General features: G+C 41.0%; 1 protein-coding gene across 3 annotated transcripts; it reads left to right on the top strand.

Moving 5' to 3' along the window:
- The first annotated feature begins 1,799 nt into the window (after window positions 1-1,799).
- On the top strand, window positions 1,800-21,375 carry smurf1 (SMAD specific E3 ubiquitin protein ligase 1). Of its 3 annotated transcripts, none has more exons than XM_015003963.2 (18): window positions 1,800-2,111; window positions 11,132-11,170; window positions 11,265-11,373; window positions 11,475-11,608; window positions 11,701-11,766; window positions 12,830-12,905; window positions 13,001-13,212; window positions 13,291-13,375; window positions 14,147-14,293; window positions 14,619-14,844; window positions 15,888-15,991; window positions 16,844-16,958; window positions 17,072-17,250; window positions 17,406-17,543; window positions 17,634-17,754; window positions 17,885-18,086; window positions 19,438-19,513; window positions 19,601-21,375. In XM_015003963.2, the coding sequence occupies exons 1-18, from the start codon at window positions 2,057-2,059 to the stop codon at window positions 19,698-19,700; spliced, it is 2,184 nt and encodes a 727-aa protein (XP_014859449.2). In that variant the 5' UTR covers window positions 1,800-2,056; the 3' UTR covers window positions 19,701-21,375. The 3 variants fall into 3 exon arrangements, with proteins under 3 accessions (XP_014859449.2, XP_014859447.2, XP_014859446.2); XM_015003961.2 differs by having other exon boundaries at window positions 19,429-19,513; XM_015003960.2 differs by having other exon boundaries at window positions 14,144-14,293; window positions 19,429-19,513.
- Window positions 21,376-21,919: the final 544 nt, after the last annotated feature.

Below are 21,919 nucleotides of genomic sequence, written 5' to 3'. Positions count from 1 at the left end.
TGAACTGAACTGCTGCTGTGTTCAGTTCACAGCAGCTGAACATTTTTTGTTCAGTTGTTGTGAACTGAACAAAAGGTCAGCAACTGACCTTTTGTTAGTTGCTGACCTTTTCTCTCTGATGTAATTTCATTTCTTCTCTTGTTTTTATGTATCCTCTTTTTATGATTACCATATTGCTTTTGTACATGTGCAGCATTTCCATAGTACACCCACACACACACACACACACACACACACACACACACACACACACACACACACACACACAGCCAAACAAACAGACATCCAGTCTCATAACCAGCAGGCGTACACGGTGAGCGTCTTCATAAACTACTGCAGTGTTGAAACAATTAAATAAAGGAGCCAAAACACAATCTAAATGACAATAACATAGAATAATATAAATCAGTTTGTGCTTTGTGACATTATAAGGACAGCATTGTGCAAATTTAATAAGGGTGAGTGTGATGAGGAATGCTTGACTCAGACGAACAAAAAAAAGTTGACAAGAAAAAAAAAATGAAGCAATAAACAGAGTCTGCACGTGTGTGCTTATGAGCCATGGTGCGTTCGGGTGTTAGTAAGCCGAGCCTGTGGAAGTGAACAAGCGGCCTCGATGCTGATGTGGATTTACTGAGTCCTGTAAACAGGCTGAAGAGAGCCTCCATTGTTTCCACAGCTAATGCTACAGCTAAGGAATCCAATCCCATAATCCTCAGTGCCGCTCTTTCCTTCAGACTTTTGCAACTGTGTCGGCCTCCCGTGCTAAAAACAATCCATTTCTGAAAGCAAGAGAAACCCTCATCTCTCCTGGTTCTTCTTCTTCCAGTCCGAAGTGACGCATGAAAACTTCAAGTGCATTTTTATATCAAACTATGATTACATGAGCAAATATAAATCTACTCCCCAAGACTTTATAACTAGCAGAACAACTGCTATCAACCAGTTGCAGGAAATCTGTCCCTCTCTTTGCTGTGGAATTGCTTCTGAATAAATATCACAGAATCTCATTCAGATTTAACTATAGAATTTGACTAGGCCACTACAAAACACAGTGCATTTTTGGGTCAATTTTCTGCTGCATAACCTAAGTGCACTTGACTTTAAGGTAACTTTTAAAAAAATATTTTGACAAGGTGTCCAGATGCAACAGGACACACATCTCACAAATAGTTCCCCGTTGGAATCATAATTATAAATACTTTGTCCCCAAATCAATTTCATCAATCAATTTGGTGAAATTGAATTATGGTAGACAATTACAGGCGTATCAAGATCGACACAAAATAAATCACAAGTACATACAGAACAACTGGGCATTTCTTTAAGCACACTACATACACGTCAAATGATTAGGAGCTTAATAGTTTCCGGGAGAAATTTAAATTTAGATTTTTTATTTTGTAAAAAGAGGTAACGGTAATGCTAAAGATGCTTGTTAGTAAATTGAAGAGATGTCTTGTTACTACTCATATCATTATGGATTCATTTTAAAAGAACTAAACATAATATTAGTGAAAATGGAAGTGTTGCTATTTGCTCCTCGTGAAAAATAAATTTAGCTGAATTAATTTGTAAAATTCTATCATATATATGCAACATACATACATATAATATATATATATATATATATATATATATATATATATATATATATATATATATATATATATATATATAAAGTTGTTAAACATATTGTCATAATAGTCTGTTTATAACCCAGTGCTTTCATTTATGGCTTTTTAACGCATCAGTCAACTTTTTTGTCGTATTATACGGGCGCGCTCACGCTATCCGGCGCGAGCACGCAGCGGTGAGAACATGACGTCAGCAGCGTACGTGCTTAAGCCTGCCCGAAAATGTTCTCCCGTGTTGTTGAATTTCGAAGGAGCGCAGGACTTTGCAGTGAAATAATACAGTTTTGTCGGTGAGGAACACCTAAGCAGACCGCATGTTTCGCAGCTGAAGTCCTTCGCGGTTCCATTTCTTGGCGAAGGTTGTGATTTCGGACGACTCCGAGGGAAAGTTTGAGCTATCCTTTTTTTCTCCCGGAGTGATGTCGAATCCTGGGAGTCGGAGAAACGGGTCCAGCATCAAAATCCGACTGACAGGTAAAAAAAAAAAAAAAAAAACGAGCCAAAGAGAAAACGCTTACAGCGCATGTTTTATCCAGAGCTAAATTACCTTGTACTCAACAGTATATTGTAATATGTTGATGTAGTCAAACCAAACAAGTTTCTGCGGGGCTCTTGGTGTGTTCGTTACCTAAACATCCGGTTTTTGCGAGGCGAACAGCAGTTAAAGCCTAGCCTGTTAGCAAAAATGCTACCAAAATTGCCGATAGGACAGCCGAAAAGCTGTCTTTTGTTGTGTTTTACGGCCGATTTACGCTTATGTTCGCCTGTTTGCATGTTATTAGAGAGAGTGGCGACTGAAAGCCGTCCAGAAACTTTATTTACAGCCAACCGTCGCCTCTAAGTATTAGCCCGCTGGTGTTAGCCTTTAGTAACACTGTAGTTACTGCTGACCGCTATCGCTGGTTAGCTACACCCATTTTAAGGGGGTTGACCACCAGCAGGACCCGCCGCTTTTTTAGCTAATGCGACAAAATTAAAAGCATATAAAGCAAATGTTTCTCCGCATCCTCTGCGAAATCGATTTTTTTCGTGCAGATATGACATGCTAGCCTAGATAATACCAGTATGTATCGATTGGCGTTTGGCTGCTGTGTCAGCTGCAGTTAGACTCATTGAACTTATCCCGACCCGGACGAGTTGGACACGTTTGCTCCCCGGGCATCACGTACTCAACGCGCCAAGGATACATGTATATATGTTTTTTTCTCAGTTTCTGGGTCAGGATTTTCTTCGTAGGAGTCTGCTTTTTTTCTCCCACTTTCCTACGTGGACAGAGAGCAGGAACAATGGTTTTTACTGTAGCTTAATGTAACGCCACTAGGCATCGAGGGGCCTCTATTCAAATGGAAATGACCTCCCTTTGCTGCCTGGCTCACTGTTTCCCTTCTGCTCAATTTACAATGGGACATGCAGGCACCACAGCTTCATTTTGTACAGTTTTATGTTTGTTTTTTTTATGTTAGAGATGCTAGTGTGTAAATGATATGTTGAAGCGAAAACCTGTTTTAACCTTTATTTTTCTACGTGACTTTGCTTTTTGCCAAGTAGGATTTCAAGCCGGTAGAGCAGCAGAAACATCCTTCCCAAATTAAAGACTCATCTTTCCACATTCCGGATTTCATAAAACTCCGAAATGTCTTTTCAGTTAATCTGCTCAGGCACATGATAGACCAGGTTACTGCTGCGTTTTGTTAATGTGGAAACAACTGATGCCATTCTGAAGTTCATTTAATGCTACTGCTTAGAACGATGCAGTGTTTTCAGTCATAGTATCCTCGTGTGTAAAGTCTGCAGCGCGATCTTAATTCACGTGATGAGAAATCTGTATGTAAATGACACGTGGTGACAAATTACATGATCGCGCTCCTTTTGTTATCCTTTTGCATCTGAAAGCAATCTATTCCACTCATGTACTTTAAATAAGCTATGGAGATAACTAACAAAAATTAACATCTGTATACCCGGATCCCAGAACAGCTACGCAAAAGATATGTCTGATTGGATCAAACGCTCCATTGAAGCGAAGCGTTGTTTTGATCAGGTTATTTTAGGTGCTTTAATTGTTTTGCCTTGACTCCTTCCAAAGAAGTTCAGGAAGATCCAAATAGATCTTATCAGAAAGTTGTGACTCAGATGATTTGCAGTGAAAACACAGCAGAGAACGCGTGTGTGTGTATGTGGGTTTGTGTAAGGCACATCGCTCATTATTTCAACATGGACGCAAAGGTTATTGCCCCCCTCCGAGTACGTCCCGCCCCCCCCCCAGGTATGACTGGAATCCTAATTGGGCGAGGAATGCGGGTTGAGCCAATGGGCCGACTATGCTGCCGGCCAGCTCTGTTTAGTCTGACAGACTGAACGATTGTTTGGCCTACATCAGAGAAGTCTGTGTGTCTGTGACAGGGAGTCTGGCTCTGGGTCACACTTCAGAGCGCCCTCAGTGTGTTTATGCAGGGCTTCTATTTAGCCAGGCAGAATGTAGTTGTTGTATTTGATGGGTGCCGTACAATAACCCTCGGGAACAAGCCTCAAATTAGTGGTTTCACAAAGATTCCCGCGAAGACGTCGGTACGACGCGAACGCGGGCAGCATTTAGCCCTGGCTGGTTTCCAGCCGTCTGCAGCCAGGAGTTTAAATGAAGCGCAGGCGGAGCAAGCAAACGTGCACTTTTTTTTTTTTTTTTTTTTTTTTTTACCCCCCATGTTTTAGTCAAAACTTGTGTTTCCTTAAAACAAAATTCAACTTTCCATAAATGCCTCAACACGATGGATCAACATTGAAAACGCACGATGCACCACTGCAATCCAAAATAGAAGCAAACTGTTCACTTCCTGAAGAAATGTCTGACACAGAAGCTCTGCTAGCTTTTTTCAACTCAACAAATGTACTAATTCAAGAGCATTTCCAGTTTTTCACATTGCAAAAAAAAAAAAAAAAAAGCATAGCAATTTGCAAGGTCTCCACACATTTTTAAAAAGTCTTAGAAAAGTACAAAAGAGTCACATATTTCACATAGTCGGGTCAAGCTTTTTCCCTGAATGAAAGTAGCGTCGTATGAGTTTGGCGATAGAAGTGAGCCAGGTAAAGACCAACGTCGTCCAGAAAGCTGGTGACAAACTACTCTTACCCATGAGAGATGCAAAACAGCTAGCTGGCAGTGGTTTATTAGCAACTAATTAGCAACAGCTTCAACTGCTTCCAGTTGCAGAACGTAATGAAGACATGAATGTCTGCGCGCGACTCAAGCTTTCGCCTGACAGAAAAGTCTCATGAGAAAAACTACATGGAATAGAAAAGATTAAATGGTCCTGTGATCAAAGTATATACGGCCAACTTACATTTTCTAATGAGTTTAAGACATTTTAAGGCCTTGAGTTTATATAGATGAATTTGTCATGACACATTGTCGCAAATTTCATTCATAATGGTCTTAAAAAGCTCTTAAATTTGCGTTGGTGAAACCTGCGGAAACCCCGTGTTTTATAGCATTTACCTTTGTGAAATTGTAACCACAGAACAGCTTCTTAGGTCTGCATAGTCAAAGCTAAACAATGAACCATTTCCAGGAAACCAACTCATGTTCTAAGCACTTTCCTGTTACTCACTAACCAATAAGTGGGTACCGTCGAGGGACAACAAATTCTTCGTGCTGCAAGTGGCCGGGTTGTCTGTTTTTCTGTGGCTGTTGCCATTTGAGCTGGTATTTGGGTCCTGGAATGACCAACGCTACTTCCTGATTTCACGTAGCAGTCACATGATCCAGCTCCTAGACGCGCCGTCAGCCCTTTGGCGTTGATGCCACTGAGGATTCCTACCGGTGAATAAGCCACCGCTGATCATGCACTCAGTTTATTAAACTGAGCTGCTGCTGCTTTAGGTGAGGTTATGTCATAGTGTTGCTGCAGATTATTGAATATGATTACATAGTACCTCTGGGTTTTAATTTGTTAAAATGATGGCCCCTTTTAGAGCTCTCTGTTAGATAATCTGGATACATAATAATGTTAGAAACTGAATTAATGAGACATTAAAAAAATGGGTGGAAGTTTGAAAAATTAATATAATAGGTGTTGTTTTTTTCTGCCAAAAATAAAGGGATAAACAAACATTAAATCACAAAGAATGTATAAGTTTAGTCATACTTTTGTAGCCAGTTGTAAAGATAGATATAGAGAGGACAATTATACATCCGTTTTCAGAAAAAAATACAATGCTTCAACAGTTTCTCTTTGCAGAAATTTGGCTAAAAAACTTCAACTTCCCCAAATTAGGAAATTCCATGATCTTATTTTAATTAATTGCAGACCTTTTTGTTTTTCAAAGCTGTGATGTAAAACACAAGGAAGTGTTATTACCGATAACTGCAGAATTAGCACACAATTAGTTGTGATATAAAAACTTATAATATCATATCTGGATGATTTTTCTGGTCGTTTGGTGGGTGGATTAGTAATACGGAGCAATTTGTCTGAATTAGAGGTGACATCTCTAAAGCAGCTTTCTTTTACATCATGGTTGAGATGAGTCAAAGTTTTGCAATCGGTGTGATCTGTGTTTTTTTTTTATTAAAGATTCAACCCGACAGTAAAGACATTAGACAATTCTGAATTATGTTTAACAACTACAACATAAGGAGACATTAGAGTTCACATTTTTGGTCTTGTTGCTGGTAGCAGTGATTCATTTTTCACATTCGAAACAAATGTGATAGCATGTTGTGTGTGTAAAAGAGGAATGGCTATAAATTGGAGTTTACTATTTTAAAACAAATAGAAAGTGCTTATACATTTCCAAACCCAGCAAAGTTCATGAAGGGCAGCGACTGAGAGCTTAAAAAGATAAAACGAAGCAACTTGTCTGGATTACTTTCAGCCTTCCTGTTGTCTGCTTGGAGTCTCACTCTGCTTAAAAAGCAGTGAATGCCCTTCACAGAACACATTTATGATTCCTCTGGCTGGATTTTCAAACACCTTGCTGAAAATGGCTAACTTTAAGTCTCCGTTACTCATTGAGGACCTAAACAACTATGAGAGTCGCTGTTACCTCGGTCTGTTAGGCACGGTGCATTCACTAATCAGAAAAAGATAGGATTTTCAAGTTTCTTACAGACTGAAGTTAGGGCGATGAAGCAGGAAACTGTCAGATTTCAGTCACCAGACGATTTAATGGCCTGTCTCTAGAGCTGGGCGATTAATTCGTTTGACAGTTTAGTGAAAATTTTCTGTTGTTTGAATATTCACTTTCTGGGAAATTAAGATTTTCTTTCACTAATGCACTTCTCGGGTCTCCAGCGCGATGTTAAGAACTACCATCTTGTTTGACAAGATTGTAGTTATTTTGACTTTGAATTCAGTTCAACTCAAAGAAGGAATTATTCAAATAGAGGCCAGTTTTTAAAGATACTTTCTCTCAGTTGTATTTTTCAAGGAAAATAAGTGAGGAAAAATATAGATTAAAATCAGAAATTTAATTTGGCAAAAAAGAAAAAAAGAGATTTTATTTTTAAGCCTTATCACCCAGAGCTTAGCAAGGTTTCCCCCCAGAAAACTTGCTGAGCCCGGTGGTTGGGGCGCAAAGCAGTCATTCATCCAGTGACCTGCCTTGTTTTTGAGTTAAAAAAATGTTTAAAGTTGACAGGAAATATGAAAATATCACTTGATGATTATGTTTTTGGAAGATTAATATCTGTACACCAACTATAAAGTCTTAAAAAATGAAAACTTAAAAAAAAAAATTAAATAAATAAGCCACGCTTAGAATGGTGGGAGCACAAGTAAAGCCTGGTGGCCCGCCAGGCTTATAAAACACTTGTTTAAACCCTGCATTTTGAAACAATCTCAGCTTGTGCTGGTGGCCCAAATCTTTACCATTCTTAAATTGTAGCAATGGGCCACTCATCATCAGTTCAAGGGCCACAATAGACCTGCGCCCCACACTTTGGACGCCCCTGTCTTAAAGGGTGAACAGAGTGTGTGATCATAAAAAAGAAGAAGGGGGAAAACGTACACAATTATTCTCAAAATGGAGAGTTTGACTGTTGCACTTAATTTCAGCATTGATTTTTATTTTATTTTTGATTTTGAGGAAACACTCGCACCCCAAAGCAGTCCTTCAATTTAGTTTGACTTCAATCAGAGTGGAACCTTTTTGCTTGTTTTTTTTTTTTTTCCCTCTTAACTTTAAAGCCAATAACGCCAAGAACTAAACTGGCATTGAGGGAAATCGGGCACCAGCTGAGCTGTCTCTGTCTCGGCCATCGGTTACCTTGGCAGCATGGGAAATTTCCCGAGACACTGCGAAGGGGATCCGTCACACATTCAGTGCCACTAAGGAGGTGGTCAAGTAGCGTAAGAGAGAAGGGAGGGGGGAGAAAAAATAAAGCCGGGTGTTAATCCGTGAAATCAGAGCCGTCCTCTGTTTGTGGTGAGGGAGCGGAAGTCCAGACGGAGTGGAGAGAATGGTTTTCCTGGACCGTCTGGATGAAAGAGAAGTCAGGGATCAGACTCCCTGTTCTTTTCCTCTCCGTCTCTCTCGGTGTCTGATGAAAAGATGAGATCTCGGTGTGGAATGCGTGAGTCAGGCAGAGGAGCCCTGAAAGAGGTCGGCGTGGGGAAAGAGGGAAGGATATCCTGTCAGCATTCTCCATGGCTTGATCACAGGAAGTAGGACCCGGCTGAGCCTGACACATGTTTGCCACCAGTTGCCACATCCTAAACCACCGACTGTCTTACTCACCGCCTGAGGGAGTAGGGGGCTGACAGGTTTTAAGTCGACATGAAAAGATGTTTTCATATCAGTCATATTAATCGCTAACAGGCTTCATTCACTTATCTTTGCTGCAGTTATGAGGCAGGGCTTAGAAACATGAAACTGCTGCTGCGCAACTTACTCAGCAGGTTGTTGCTAGGTAACCAAAGAGCGAGTGAGTTAAGATGCCACCAACTTAGCTTAACTCGCTGTGAGAGGTTGAGCCTCGAAAGCATTTCTTATGCCTACATCCCCCAGAATGCTTTGCGGTTCTGGATCACAGTTCAGTAAAATGATTGAACATTCTGTCGTGTATTATCTATTGCTATTGATCATGTCTATCACGATATGTGTTATTGATTTATTGTTCCTAACCATGAAATAATTTGCTTTTAGATGTTAAACTTTTTTGTGGTTCATAAGCTAATTCAATTTCTGATTTTCATTTTTTAAAATTCCCTCACTATTTAAAAAAAAGATTAGAAATGACAGAATTAGAGGTGTGCCGATCGATCGGTCACCGATCATAATCGGGCCGATTTTCGTGAAAAAGTGCATGATCGGTGATCGGCGATCATTGTCTCTTTTACCGATACCGATCACCTACTTCTCATTTCCAACCTGCCTGTGCAGCTGGTCTCCTCTTTCCTTCACTCTGCGCAAACGCGCAGCAACAAATCCAAAGCGATGTGGAACTATGACGCACTGAGTGAATGGGGAAGTTTGCGTGTTGCGGCGGAAAATTGAAGCACGTCAAAATGCATCAACACAACGAAGCTAATACGACATAAAAACAATGAGATACTTGACGGAGTTTGGCTACATCGAGGCTCACTGCAGTAAAAAAGACATACGGAGGATCAGATAGCAGGTAAAGCAGCGCACAGCTACAAACACTCACCCGGATTAGCATGACGGTCAGAAAGCTAAACAAATAACCCACAAAATTATTGAAGTCTTCGAGCTGCGATGTAAGACTCTGGTTCTGCTCTCGCTGTTGAACCGCTGCTACGCTACAGGTAGTAATATTTCACAGACGGAGCTTCGCTTCTGCTCCACCTGGTAGTGACTCTCACACCGAACCTGCTTAAAGCTGCAGCATATAACTTAAAAAAATAAATTTTACATACGTTTTAAAACTTTCGCTGTCCTAACATGAGACAGATAATCTCTAAAAAAATAATCAATCTCCTCCCTGTCCTGCATAATTACTCCGCTCAGTCAGAAACAGCCAATCAGAGCTAGCAGTAATCAGCTAGCCGCCATGCTATCAGGAAGTTTTCATTCAGTAACTCTGGATTGTTTATTGTAATGGAACCTGTTTTTGCCTTTGAATGTTAAGTTTTATACTTGAATATTTTTGGCAATGTTGAGAGGTTTTATTTTGGCTCTTTGCATTATTTAGCCTGTTTTGTTTAGTTTTCTTCTTGAAAAAAGTTATTAAAAACAAGTTTTTGTCTAAATTAAGGTGAATTCATGGTTCCTTTTTCCACATAATGTAACCGGTAGTGTTTATGATTAAAAAAAATAAAATAATAATAATAATTATTATGTGATCGGTATCGGTGATCGGTATCGGTGTATCGGCCCTCATGGGTGATCGGTATCGGTATCGGCAGGAAAAAACCTGATCGGCACATCCCTAGACAGAATATATGTTTGTTTTTTTAAATCATTCTTTCTTTACGTTGACTTGAATTCGGAGTTGATGTAAATAGAAAGTGTAAAACACACTTAGTGAAACAAGATGGCAGCTCCTGGTTGGGTTGACATCACTCTGAACTATGGAGACCCAAGGAATACATTGGTGAAGAAAAGAATGAAAAATGTTCCTAAAAGTTAGCCCCCAAAAACAGAAAATTTGGTAAAATCGATTTATCGCCCAGCCGTAATTCCCAAACAACAAAATGTGTCATTCTAAGTGAGTAGCCATTGATTGTTCAGCTACCTGAAAATATAGCAGAGTACTGTTGCCTGCAACAATTTTTTATTTTTTATTTTAATTGTGGTAAACTATAAAATGAATACCCACTCTATTTATTTTCAGTTTTAACCTTTTTTTTTTGCAGTTTTGCTTTTAATAACAGTCTAACACTTTCTCTTGTAACTTTTTTAAACTTCCCTGTTACTATATGAATTACTCTAGTCACAGTTTAAAAACGTCTTTATGTCTTTCGTTAGTGGAGCTCAACAGTTGCTTTGGGTATTGTTGTTTTTTTTTTAGCTCATTAATATATGTTTACATGCATCCTCTGGCTATGTGAGCATGGCTAAAGTGTTACCAACACAACAGAAAGTATTAATTACATCGTAAGTCGGCGTGTAAACACGTCATTTTGTGATTATAAGCTACTGCGTGTTTGTGGGGTATTGAGAGCAGAAGATCGTCTCTGTTTTCCAACAGGTTAGCGCAGGTCGGCTAAAATTAGCTGCGGCTCGCCAGCGGTTTATAGCACACCTGAGCTAAATTGAAGTGACCGCGTCATCCACGCGCTGCATAGGCAGGAGAATTCATGTTGACACGAGAAAACTTGGAGACAGAGTGGGCAGCCTGGTCTCAACAGTGGCGCGTTTTATCCCGCTCACCCAGCTCTGCAGCTCATCAGTATTCTCTGGCATTCATATTTTATCCTAAACTACATTCTTCCTCCTCACAGTGTTTGTTATGCATCAGAATTTATTAGAGCTGCCTACACACTAAGATTAGCCTCATGCTTATGCCTTTTCTTTTTTTTTTCCCCATGCAGTATTATGTGCCAAGAACCTTGCAAAGAAAGACTTCTTTCGTAAGTACTGCTGTGGCATTTTTCGTTTGTCGACTGTAACAACAATTGGTACACAGTGGTGCAGCGTTTCGGTGACGTCTTTGTGTGCGTGCAGGCCTACCGGATCCGTTCGCTAAGGTGGTGGTAGACGGATCGGGTCAATGCCACTCCACAGACACAGTCAAGAGCACACTGGACCCCAAGTGGAATCAGCACTATGACCTGTAAGCCTCCCGGTGACCCCTCACCTCCCACACGCCCAGGTTTCACACTCAGGCAGCGGTCGCGTGAAAGAAATCTTGACTAGTTCCCTCGCTTTTTGCAGCTACATCGGGAAGACCGACTCCATCACCATCAGCATATGGAACCACAAGAAGATCCACAAGCGGCAGGGGGCGGGGTTTCTGGGCTGCATACGACTGCTTTCCAACGCCATCAGCAGGCTAAAAGACACAGGATGTAATTTAAATATATATTTTTTCTTCTCTAAATGCTTTTATGTTTAACTCTATTTGCGTCTGGTGCATTCACTATGACTTTCCTCCCTCCAGACCAGCGACTTGATCTATGCAAGCTGAATCCCTCTGATAGTGACGCAGTGAGGGGGCAGATCGTAGGTGAGGATGGACACACTGATAAGCTATCTCTGTTTCCACTTGCCATTTTTTTCTCTCTTTTTTTTATCTCCCTGCAAATGTTCAGCTGCAAAAATGTTAAGAAAACCCAGAAAGAGCGCAGACATCGTGCCCGTTTCAGTCTGGAAACATCATCCCTGTAGAAGGACTTAAGTAATCTGCATCCCAAAAGATTAGAATGCCATTAAAAGTTTATTATTGAGAAATGGCAGATTGTAGAAAAAAATACGTCCATGTGCTCGACTGCCAGCAGTCGGTTTCTTTAGCAGTGACCTTCTGCTCCACATCTGTGAAGTCAGCAGTTATCCCGTCCCTTTATAGGCCGCAAAATAACACATTTAGAAGTCATTAAGTTACAACGATCAATACGTTTTACATCGACCAATACGGACCCATATAATACCATTTTCACTTTTTAAATTGAATCAATTAATTTATCATAATTTATTGTAGAACGCATAGAGAAGCCGCCATTTTGCTGATACTGTCCTCCAAACTGGAATTCGGTCCCAGAAGACCCAAAGCAGTGTTTAAGAATAAAATCAAGAAATTAGTTTTTAATTGTGCTGATTCCTAAGATCCTGTTCACATGTTAGATTATCTTTCTGATTGACTTTTTTTTTTTATTTTAGGCGTTTTTATATAATTTTTAAAATATTTTTTTAAAGATGTTTAGTCGGATTAGAATTTTCCAACTTTATTTGTATTTACATTAATAAATTGTTTGTTTTCAATGTATTTTTTAAATCATTTTTAGAAATATTTGTAAATGCATTTTATTTCAGTCTAATTCTTCTTTTTCTTTAAACCCAGTTTTATATTTTTATTCCCGTGTATTTATTGGCGTTTAAGATGGAAAACGATGTTTCCTCCTCTACCATCCACATTGACAGATTCAAACATCTGTGAATGTATTTTTATTTTTTTTCTTCACACATTTTAACAGTTTTATCTGTTTAGTTTTTGTCTTTATCTTGTACAGCACTGAATAATTAGATCCTGACTTACTGATTCTGTCCAATGTCGACATGTTTCCTGTTTGCAGTGAGCTTACAGACGCGGGACCGCATTGGCAGCGGTGGTCCTGTAGTGGACTGCAGAGGACTGTTGGAAAACGATGGGTGAGCATCTGCAGACCTTTATAACGCTCTAACTTTAATTTTATGACAGTTAAATATAACATTTAGACTTCTGGGCTTTGCGTGTGACCCCTCAGACCCGTTTTCGAGGGCTGCTTCAGCGAAGAGCCGCTGCCCTACTCCGACCCCACCGGCGCGGCGGGCGGCGGGAACTGCCGGCTGGACTCCCCGGGTCAGGAGAGCCGCCTGCAGACTCTGCGAATCAGAGGGCCGGACTCCAGGGGTCACGGCCACACCCCTCAGAACCGACCTCACGGGCATCAGCCGCCCGATCTGCCGGAGGGATACGGTTCGTCCTCAAACGCGTTTATCAGCTCAGGCTAATTTTAAAACAGCCACGAATAACATTGTTTCCTTATTGTAACAGAGCAACGAACAACTGTGCAAGGCCAGGTGTACTTCCTCCACACGCAGACAGGGGTCAGCACCTGGCACGACCCTCGGATACCACGGTAGGATTACTCACTGGTTATAGTCGAACAGCTTGAACAGAGGGAAAATCTTTAAGAAATGACACTGAAAATTAGACTTTACACTGAAGTAATTATGTTTCTTTGTAAAAAAAAAAAGAAAAAAAATGGCGTTCTGTTTGTAGGAATGAATTGTTGAAGCATTAAAATTGATAAACAGTCAGAAAAAAGAACAATAATGCTGAAAAGTCTGAATAAGTATAGAAAAAATAAAAACTGAGCAGGAAATTATTGATTTTTCTTTTCCAGATTTTTTTGGTCAAAAAAAATTCAAACATCTTAGTTTCTGAAAAATAAATAGTTTTTCAGATTGATTTATGCTTAAATGTTTCATCACAGCTGTGACGACGTTTTAGTTTTTGATTTACAGACTTAAGAACCCGTAAGTGAACGCTGACATTTCAACAAAGATCCTTTGAGATTCAACTTTAACCTGGACTTGTTGTTCTGAAACCTGCTGTGGCTTAAATACCAAACATGTCTGGCATGTCGTGCATATTTACAACAGAGTGGCAGAGATGCTGAACTGCATTTGAAGAATCTGTGTGACGCGTTCCAGTCCTGATTTGAAAAATTTTTCATTTTTGAAATGAACTTGAGCCAAAAAAAAAAAAAAAAGGATTATAAACATAAAAATTCTGACTTGGGGAATATTTTGTGTTGAATGTAGTAAAACCCGACTGTAAAATCTAGAAGTTTGAGTCAGAAAACGTCTGAGAAAACGTTCCGTCTCGTTCTCTGATTCTGGAGTAGGGATCTGGCCAGCGTGAGCTGCGAGGAGCTCGGCCCGCTGCCGGTGGGTTGGGAGGTCCGAAGCACCGTGTCCGGCCGCATCTACTTTGTGGACCACAACAACCGGACCACGCAGTTCACCGACCCCCGTCTGCACAACATCATCAGGTGTGTGTCCGACCCGGAAACGCTCCAGACTGCAGACTTGGCCCGCTTCAGGGCGGCAGACTCCCGCAGCACGTCCTTAATAGGTGGATTTTAGTCTGACTTGTTCTTAGCCTGATCTGACGCCGACGTAAAGCTACACCCAGTCTGGACCCGGACGTGACCTGCTAACGGTCATCGGCTCCGCTAACACCACAGGGAGGTGTGATTTACAGAAACGCTGGCTTATGGGAGATTTAGCTCGGCGCGCGGCGTCTAATCCCGTCTGCTCTCCTGGCCCGACGCCCGTCTCACCCACCTCTCGCTTCTTCTTCCACTCACCCTCCAGCCACCAATCCCAAGTGAAGGAGACGTCCCAGGCCCCGCCGATGGACGTCGGTGTGGACGAGGGGGGAGGCGGAGGGATCGGCGGCGGCGGAGGAGACGGAGACGTGGCGGTGCGCTACGAGCGAGACCTGGTGCACAAGCTGAAGCTGCTGCGCCACGAGCTGTCGCTGCAGCAGCCTCAAGCGGGACACTGTCGCATCGAGGTGTCCCGAGAGGAGATCTTTGAGGTAAGGAGGGACGATAAAGGGTAACATACTGCTGGACTGCATCGTTTTTGTTTCGGATTCCAACAAAAAACAATAAATATATATGAAAAACAGCTTGTTAAATGCATGTAAAAGTGCAAAACAACATATATATATTGTTTTGCACTTTTATTTATATATATATATATATATATATATATATATATATATATATATATATATATATATATATGTGTATATATATATATATATATATATATATATATATATATATGTGCTCTTTGTTTTCTTTGAATTACTTATTTTTTCCCCCAAAACGCCTCAGTGGAGAAACATTTTCAACCCTGATCCACTCAGCTGCTTATTATTCTACCAAGCTGAGCGGTTCGGATTGTAAACATGCCTCTGATTGGTGGATAGACTCTGTGCAAAACATTGTTTGTGTTGCATCACTGGCAAACAACAGCAGCAGCTGCTGCTGCTGAAGCAACACTGGTTCCAGAACCTTTCTCACTTTTTTTGTGGCAGAAACTTTTAATATACTTTTTTGCAGTTTCATGTGATAAAGACAAACACAAAGTAGTTGTGAAGTAAAACAATGACACAGGGGTGTTAAACAATTTTCTCAAATAAAAATCTGTGACGTGGGTTTTTATTTAGCCCTTTTCGAGGGAAATTTTCCACCGGACTGGATTCGGTTTGGTGGAAAGTACCAGGTCGTTTTGTTTCCGCTGAGAGAAAGTATGTCTGCGCCGAAGACGCAGCGTTATGGTCGGCAGGCGTTTGTCAGGAGAAAGAGGCAAAACTGACAAACAACAAGCCAATCAAAACATTGAGTGTGCCATGTTTAAAACTCCTGAGTTTAGTAAAAACAAACAAAAAAAACATTTAGTGCTAGAATACATTAAAACACCAGGCTTCAGCACTAAACGTCGTATTTGTCGTGCTTAACTCGGCTGATTAGGACTGCGATGCGTTCACAACCCGGGCTTGTTGCCTCGAACCGTTTCAGTCGAACTGTACGACTTATTCAGGGTTGATCTGTATCCTGTGTGCGTTCCCAGGAGTCGTATCGACAGATAATGAAGATGAGGCCGAAGGACCTGAAAAAGCGGCTGATGGTGAAGTTCAGAGGCGAGGAGGGCCTCGACTACGGAGGAGTGGCCAGGTGAGGGTGGAGGCTCTGAGCTGTTGTTGTTTATTGTTGCTCTATTTCTTGTCTGCGCCAAGTTTTATTAGAATGTGCAGCATATGTTTAATTAAGCAGAAGTGCTTAATTAACTTAGTGTATCACTAATTAAATGTGTTTTAGGGCTGAAACGATTTATCAAATTAATTATGATTAATCAATTATTGAAATAATTGCCAACTATGAATATTAGTCTATTAATTGTTAACAAATTTTACAAACTACTTGCTGTACAAAAACATAAACAGTTTGTATTTAAGATAAAAACTTCGTAAAAATGTTTTACCCAGAACTCCACAAGTGACAGTTTTTGCTTTATTTGATTCAAAATCTTAAAACAAAAAACTTCTATAAATGCTCTCAATTTTTATCAAAATAAATCAACAGATCAGTAGATAATATTTCTCTAGCTGCAGATTCATGCTTTGCTACAAATGATCAACATAACACACACTAAAGGAATGTTATTTCATTTTAAGCAATACATTTTTATTTTTTTATTCGAAAATGTAAATGAATTATTTGCGTCTTTTAATGTATCTCTAATATTGTGTTTTAAAAAAAAGGCTTTGAGTGGTTAAGTGGCCATATTTTTTAATCAGCTTAATCATCAGAATAATCTAACGATTACTAAAATAATCGTTAGTTGCAACGTTCGCCCCCCACTGTAGCTTGAATAGAATAGAAAATTCATTTTATTTGTCCCTCAGTGGGAAAATTTCAGAGCATCAGTAAGAAATTGACAAGCACATGGATGAAGAATAAGCAGTAATATCTGGTTTATTGTGTGTTTAAGTTCACTCGTCTAACGCTGAGTAACCTTGTCTCCAGGGAGTGGCTGTATCTGCTGTGTCATGAGATGTTGAACCCCTACTACGGCCTCTTCCAGTACTCCACTGACAACATCTACACACTACAGATCAACCCCGACTCCTCCATCAACCCTGTGAGTTCACTAATAACGCGCTTTACGTCGAGTTAATGGGGGATCCCAAACTTTGGTTCACACGCCCTTCTCTCTCTCTCTCTCCCTCTTCCTCTTCCTCTTCCTCTTCTTAGGACCACTTGTCCTATTTTCACTTTGTGGGCCGCGTGATGGGCCTGGCGGTCTTCCACAGTCACTACATCAACGGCAGCTTCACGCTGCCCTTCTACAAGCAGCTGCTAGGCAAACCCATCCAGCTCAACGACCTGGAGACCACGGACCCGGAGTTGCACAAGAGCCTCGTCTGGATATTGTGAGAACTTTGAATTAGATCGGCCCAAATGACCCACTGTGACTTTGAGTCACTTCCCTGTTTTTATTTCATATTTTACAGCCCGGTGTTCACTTTATTGTGTGTGTGTGTGTGTGTGTGTGTGTGTGTGTGTGTGTGTGTGTGTGTGTGTGCAGGGAGAACGACATCACTTCAGTCCTGGATCACACGTTCTGTGTGGAGCACAACGCCTTTGGGAAGTTCTCACAACACGAACTCAAACCTAACGGCAGAAATATTCCCGTCACCGAGGAGAACAAGAAGGAATACGTTAGGTGGGAACAGATAACAAAACCAGGTGTTAAGGAATGCTTCCCGGTGTGGTGTGGGATGCTCACTTTGCTCATGTTGGCTGTGTGTTGCAGACTTTATGTGAACTGGAGGTTCATGCGTGGGATTGAAGCCCAGTTCCTGGCTCTCCAGAAAGGATTCAGCGAGCTGATCCCGCAGCACCTCCTCAAACCGTTCGACCACAAAGAGCTAGAGGTGCGCGCCTCTGAACGACCAACCTTCATTTGAGGGGAAACCGGCTGAACCGACCGCGATTCTTCACGTCTCGTTCTTGTTTTTCGATCACCGTCCTCGCGTAACATCCCGCTCTCTCTGTCCCATCCAGTTAATAATCGGCGGACTGGGGAAGATAGACCTGACGGACTGGAAGGCCAACACCCGGCTGAAGCACTGCACCGGGGAGAGCAACGTGGTGCGGTGGTTCTGGCAGGCCGTGGAGGCCTTCAGCGAGGAGAGGAGAGGGCGCCTCCTGCAGTTTGTCACAGGCTCCACTCGGGTTCCCCTGCAGGGGTTCAAAGCGCTGCAGGGTGGGTCAGGCACCGGCGCAGAGCCGCCACACAAAATCAACACACAGCTTTTTAGCTGCAGTTGTTTCATATTGACATTTGTTCGTTTACTCCCAATAAGTTTGCTTTGATTCATGTCAGGGCTGAAACAATTAATCGTGATTAATCGGTTATTGAAATCATCAACTACTAATCATAGCCTGTGAGTCAAACGGGAGGTTCTTATCAATTCCTTCCAACCGGCATATTGCTAATTGATTATGTGCTGAATAAAATGGGGGGCTAAAACGATTTAATCGTGATTAATCAATTATTTGAAATAATCATCAACTAATTTAGCAAACGATTAATTGTTTAAAGTGGAGTCTACAGATTCTAGAATATGCCATTTGATGAAACAACAGCACTGCAAAACTGTTCCAAAAAAAATCAACATTTTGTAATTTAGATGTCAAAAATAAAGACAAAGATGTTTTTGTCTGTAAATATATTCTACCCAAAACTCAAGTGTCAGTTTTAGCTTCAGCTGGTTCACTTTCTCCTTATAAGCACATTTTGCTACCCAGTTATTAACTAGTTAATAGTAAAAGATACTCAACAGATTAGTCCAATACTGTGTTGATGTTTAGTTATTTGATCAATTGTCAGATTACTTGATTACTAAAATAATTGTTAGCTGCAGCCCACTTTTTATTTATGTTGAAATATTTTTGTTAAAAATGTTTTTTGCAGATTTTTCAGCTAAAAAAAATAATCTGAAATGATTCTAAATAAAATCCAGAATTTCCACCTCGGTTAAATTTAATCTCAGCATCAATCCAGCTGTTCTGCCGGAGGAGTCAGAGGTTTGCTGGAGAATGTCGGTGAACAAATTGTGTGCGGTGATCATGTGGGCAAGATAATACTGACATATGGAGATGATTACAGCAAAAACTGAATAAATTGTATAAGAAGCATAAAGGTTAATAGTAAGCATTAGTAGTGCAAGGATAGAAGGATAAAATCTCACCACAGACACACAAAAAGTTGAGGATTATTCACTGAATCTATGTGCTTAAAATATAGATGAGACTGATCGAAGACCTTCACCTGGAAACGTGTAACCCACGCTGTGAAACACGGTGGTGGCATCATCATGCTCTGGAAATACACAGCATCATTTTCAGATTTTGAACATGTTGAACATATAAATACATAAACGTGTCAAGTTTTCAGTCCACTTTCCAGTGAAGTCCCACCCGGTGTTGGTCTCTCACATGAACTCCCGTTAAACTCCCTGCGTTTTTACTGGTGTCTGGTTTAAAACGACCAGCCCGCCGTCTCCCATTGTAGAGCAGTGATAACTAGAATGTATGTGTGTAAGGCTCTACAGGTTCTGCAGGACCGAGGCTCTTCACCATCCACTTGATAGACGCCAACACAGAGAACCTACCGAAAGCTCACACGTGGTACGACGCCTCAGGTTTTATTCGTTCATTAATTTATGAAAGAATGAATAAACTTCCTGACGAATCCTCTTTTGTGTGCGTCTCCAGTTTTAACAGGATAGACATCCCTCCCTACGAGTCCTACGAGAAACTTTATGAGAAGCTGCTGACGGCCGTGGAGGAGACGTGCGGCTTCGCCGTGGAGTGACGGCTCTGCCACAAGGACAAGGAGGACGACGCCGGTCACACTCGCTTGCACTTGCACACCCAACTATCTGACATTCGACATGTATGCACACACACACGAACCGAACTCCAGGTGTACTCTGAGTACGCCGAACAGCCAAGCATTACGAGAACACACCGTCTCTTGCCACCTCTGCCACCGCCGGACTGCCTGCGGTTAAATGAGGAAGCACAGCAGCAGCAGGAGGAAGAAGAAGAAGAGGAGGAGGAAGGGGGTAAAGGGGGGTGGGGGGAGAAAAAAAAAAGTATTTTAAAAAATTTTTCAAATATTTTCAAGAAGCATTTTTATCCATCAGTTTTAACAAGCTATGATGTCACTCTTACGAATGTGTAACCACGGCAAATTCGACTCGCGCTCAAGTCTTCGGGCACAATCAGCCAATCGCGTACGAGCCTGCGAACTTTGAATTCAGGTGTGTGTTGAGCAAGGCGGTGGGGAGCGATGTTTTGTTTTTTTGTTTTTGTTTTGTTTTTTTCCTCCGTAACAAGCTGATTGATCGACTAGTATTCATGCTTCATGTTTAACCACTGTTGCGTGTCTTTGTGTCTCAGTCTGCATGTGAGAGAGTGGGATTCTTTTTTTTGTGTTCTTTTTTTGTATGCGTGTGTGTGTGTGTGTGTGCGTGTGTGTGTGTGTGTGTGTGTGTGTGTGCGTGCGTGCGTGCGTGTGGAGCATGGCACTCTGTTATGCTGTAAAGATGATACAATGAGCCTCCGTTTAACCTTTTTTTTCCTCTTACGTTTGTACCTGCGACCACTCTGATCCTCTCTGATGTTTTTATTATTTATTACTAAATGATTACTGACCAAGCTGCTATATGCTCTGCAATGAGCCCTCACTAATTTCTTAATCGCAGCTCAACCTACCGGAGCTGAAGGGTCAATTCTCATGCAATTCAAGTCATCCACAAAGTGGATTTTTTTTTTTCCTGAGTTTTGTTACTTTCAAACATCCATGTTACTGTGGGGCGGGGGGGTAAATAATCTCGTCTGTGTATGAAAGATGTTGGTGTTTTGAAAACACCGGGTTACATTTGCTGAAGTTACATTTCCCCCCCGCCACTCCCAACCGTAATTTGAGAAGTAAAACTAATCCAAGGGTACATCCTGGATTTTTATCTTATTTTTTTAGTTTTGGTGGGGTGGGGGGGGGGGGTGGAGTTAGTTATTCTTAATCAAAACGAGCCTCAAGATGCAAAGAAGAAGCCACTTCATTTCTAACATTTGTGCCCCGTAAGCCTTTTTTATACATGTCTTATCGCTTATATTGCCATGTTTTTATTCCTCCTAAACATGATTTTTTTCTCTCTCTCTGTAGCCCGAACGTTTGGAAAACTAATCATCATCTTTAAGACCACAATGAATGAATCCCTTTTGAACCATTTAAGCTCCACAGTAGAGAGTGAAATCAAATTTTATTGAGCGAGAAGAAACATGCGGACAGGAGGGAAAGAGGGGAACGTCCCGTTGTAGATTGAAGACTGTTAAGCAGTATTATTTCAATCTGCGTTTTCTATGGTCTAATTTCACTGTGTAATGGATGCAAAAGTATTGTAACTTACAATGTACTAAACATTTATGAAAAAAATACAATGTAAATAAGATTATATTAAAAGAAATTAAATTGAAAAATACAATCCTGCGTGTGTGTGCAAATGTGTCGCCCTTTGTTGTTTCAGTTAAAAAGACTTACAATGATGTTTAGTGGTTGTAACGATTGTTTTGTTAAACAAGTCATAAAAATAATTCTTCACAATCCTGAAGAAGCTCCAGAAAATCCCAAAAGAATGATTGAAAATCACATCTGTTGCCTGCAGAAGCACTTGTACATATAATTCTGAAAAGTGTGGCATGCAAGTCAAGATAACACAAGGTCCACACATCTTTAAAATGTCTTAAATTCATTATGAAAAGCTGTCCCTTTTTTATGCAAGTTAAATCAGCAAATCCAACAGTTTTGGATTCATTCACCATCTCCACCCAACTGGCACGCACCTCACAAAGACTCAAGCGCACCTGTGTCTTTCATTGCTTAAGCTCAGCAGCTAAATCTACAGGTGACCTGGAACACCTGGACAGGACTTGCAAACACTGAAGTGGTCTCTACCTGCAGAGGTCATTTAGACTGCAGAGGGCGTTTCTACTTCTTCTTCCCTTTTTTATGGCGGTTGGCAAACAACT

Source organism: Poecilia mexicana, unplaced genomic scaffold (genome assembly GCF_051168715.1).
Source record: "Poecilia mexicana isolate PSO_F unplaced genomic scaffold, ASM5116871v1 scaffold_8, whole genome shotgun sequence".
NCBI classification, from domain to species: Eukaryota; Metazoa; Chordata; class Actinopteri; order Cyprinodontiformes; family Poeciliidae; genus Poecilia; species Poecilia mexicana.
This window is presented reverse-complemented; position numbering and strand designations above follow the sequence as displayed.

Excerpts from the sequence above, each read along its gene's own strand:
- smurf1 (XM_015003960.2), top strand. The coding sequence starts at position 2,057 with ATGTCGAATCCTGGGAGTCGGAGAAACGGGTCCAGCATCAAAATCCGA. Across the intron at positions 2,112-11,131 it reads CATCAAAATCCGACTGACAG|TATTATGTGCCAAGAACCTT; the intron begins GTAAAAAAAAAA and ends TTCCCCATGCAG. Across the intron at positions 15,992-16,843 it reads GACTACGGAGGAGTGGCCAG|GGAGTGGCTGTATCTGCTGT; the intron begins GTGAGGGTGGAG and ends CCTTGTCTCCAG.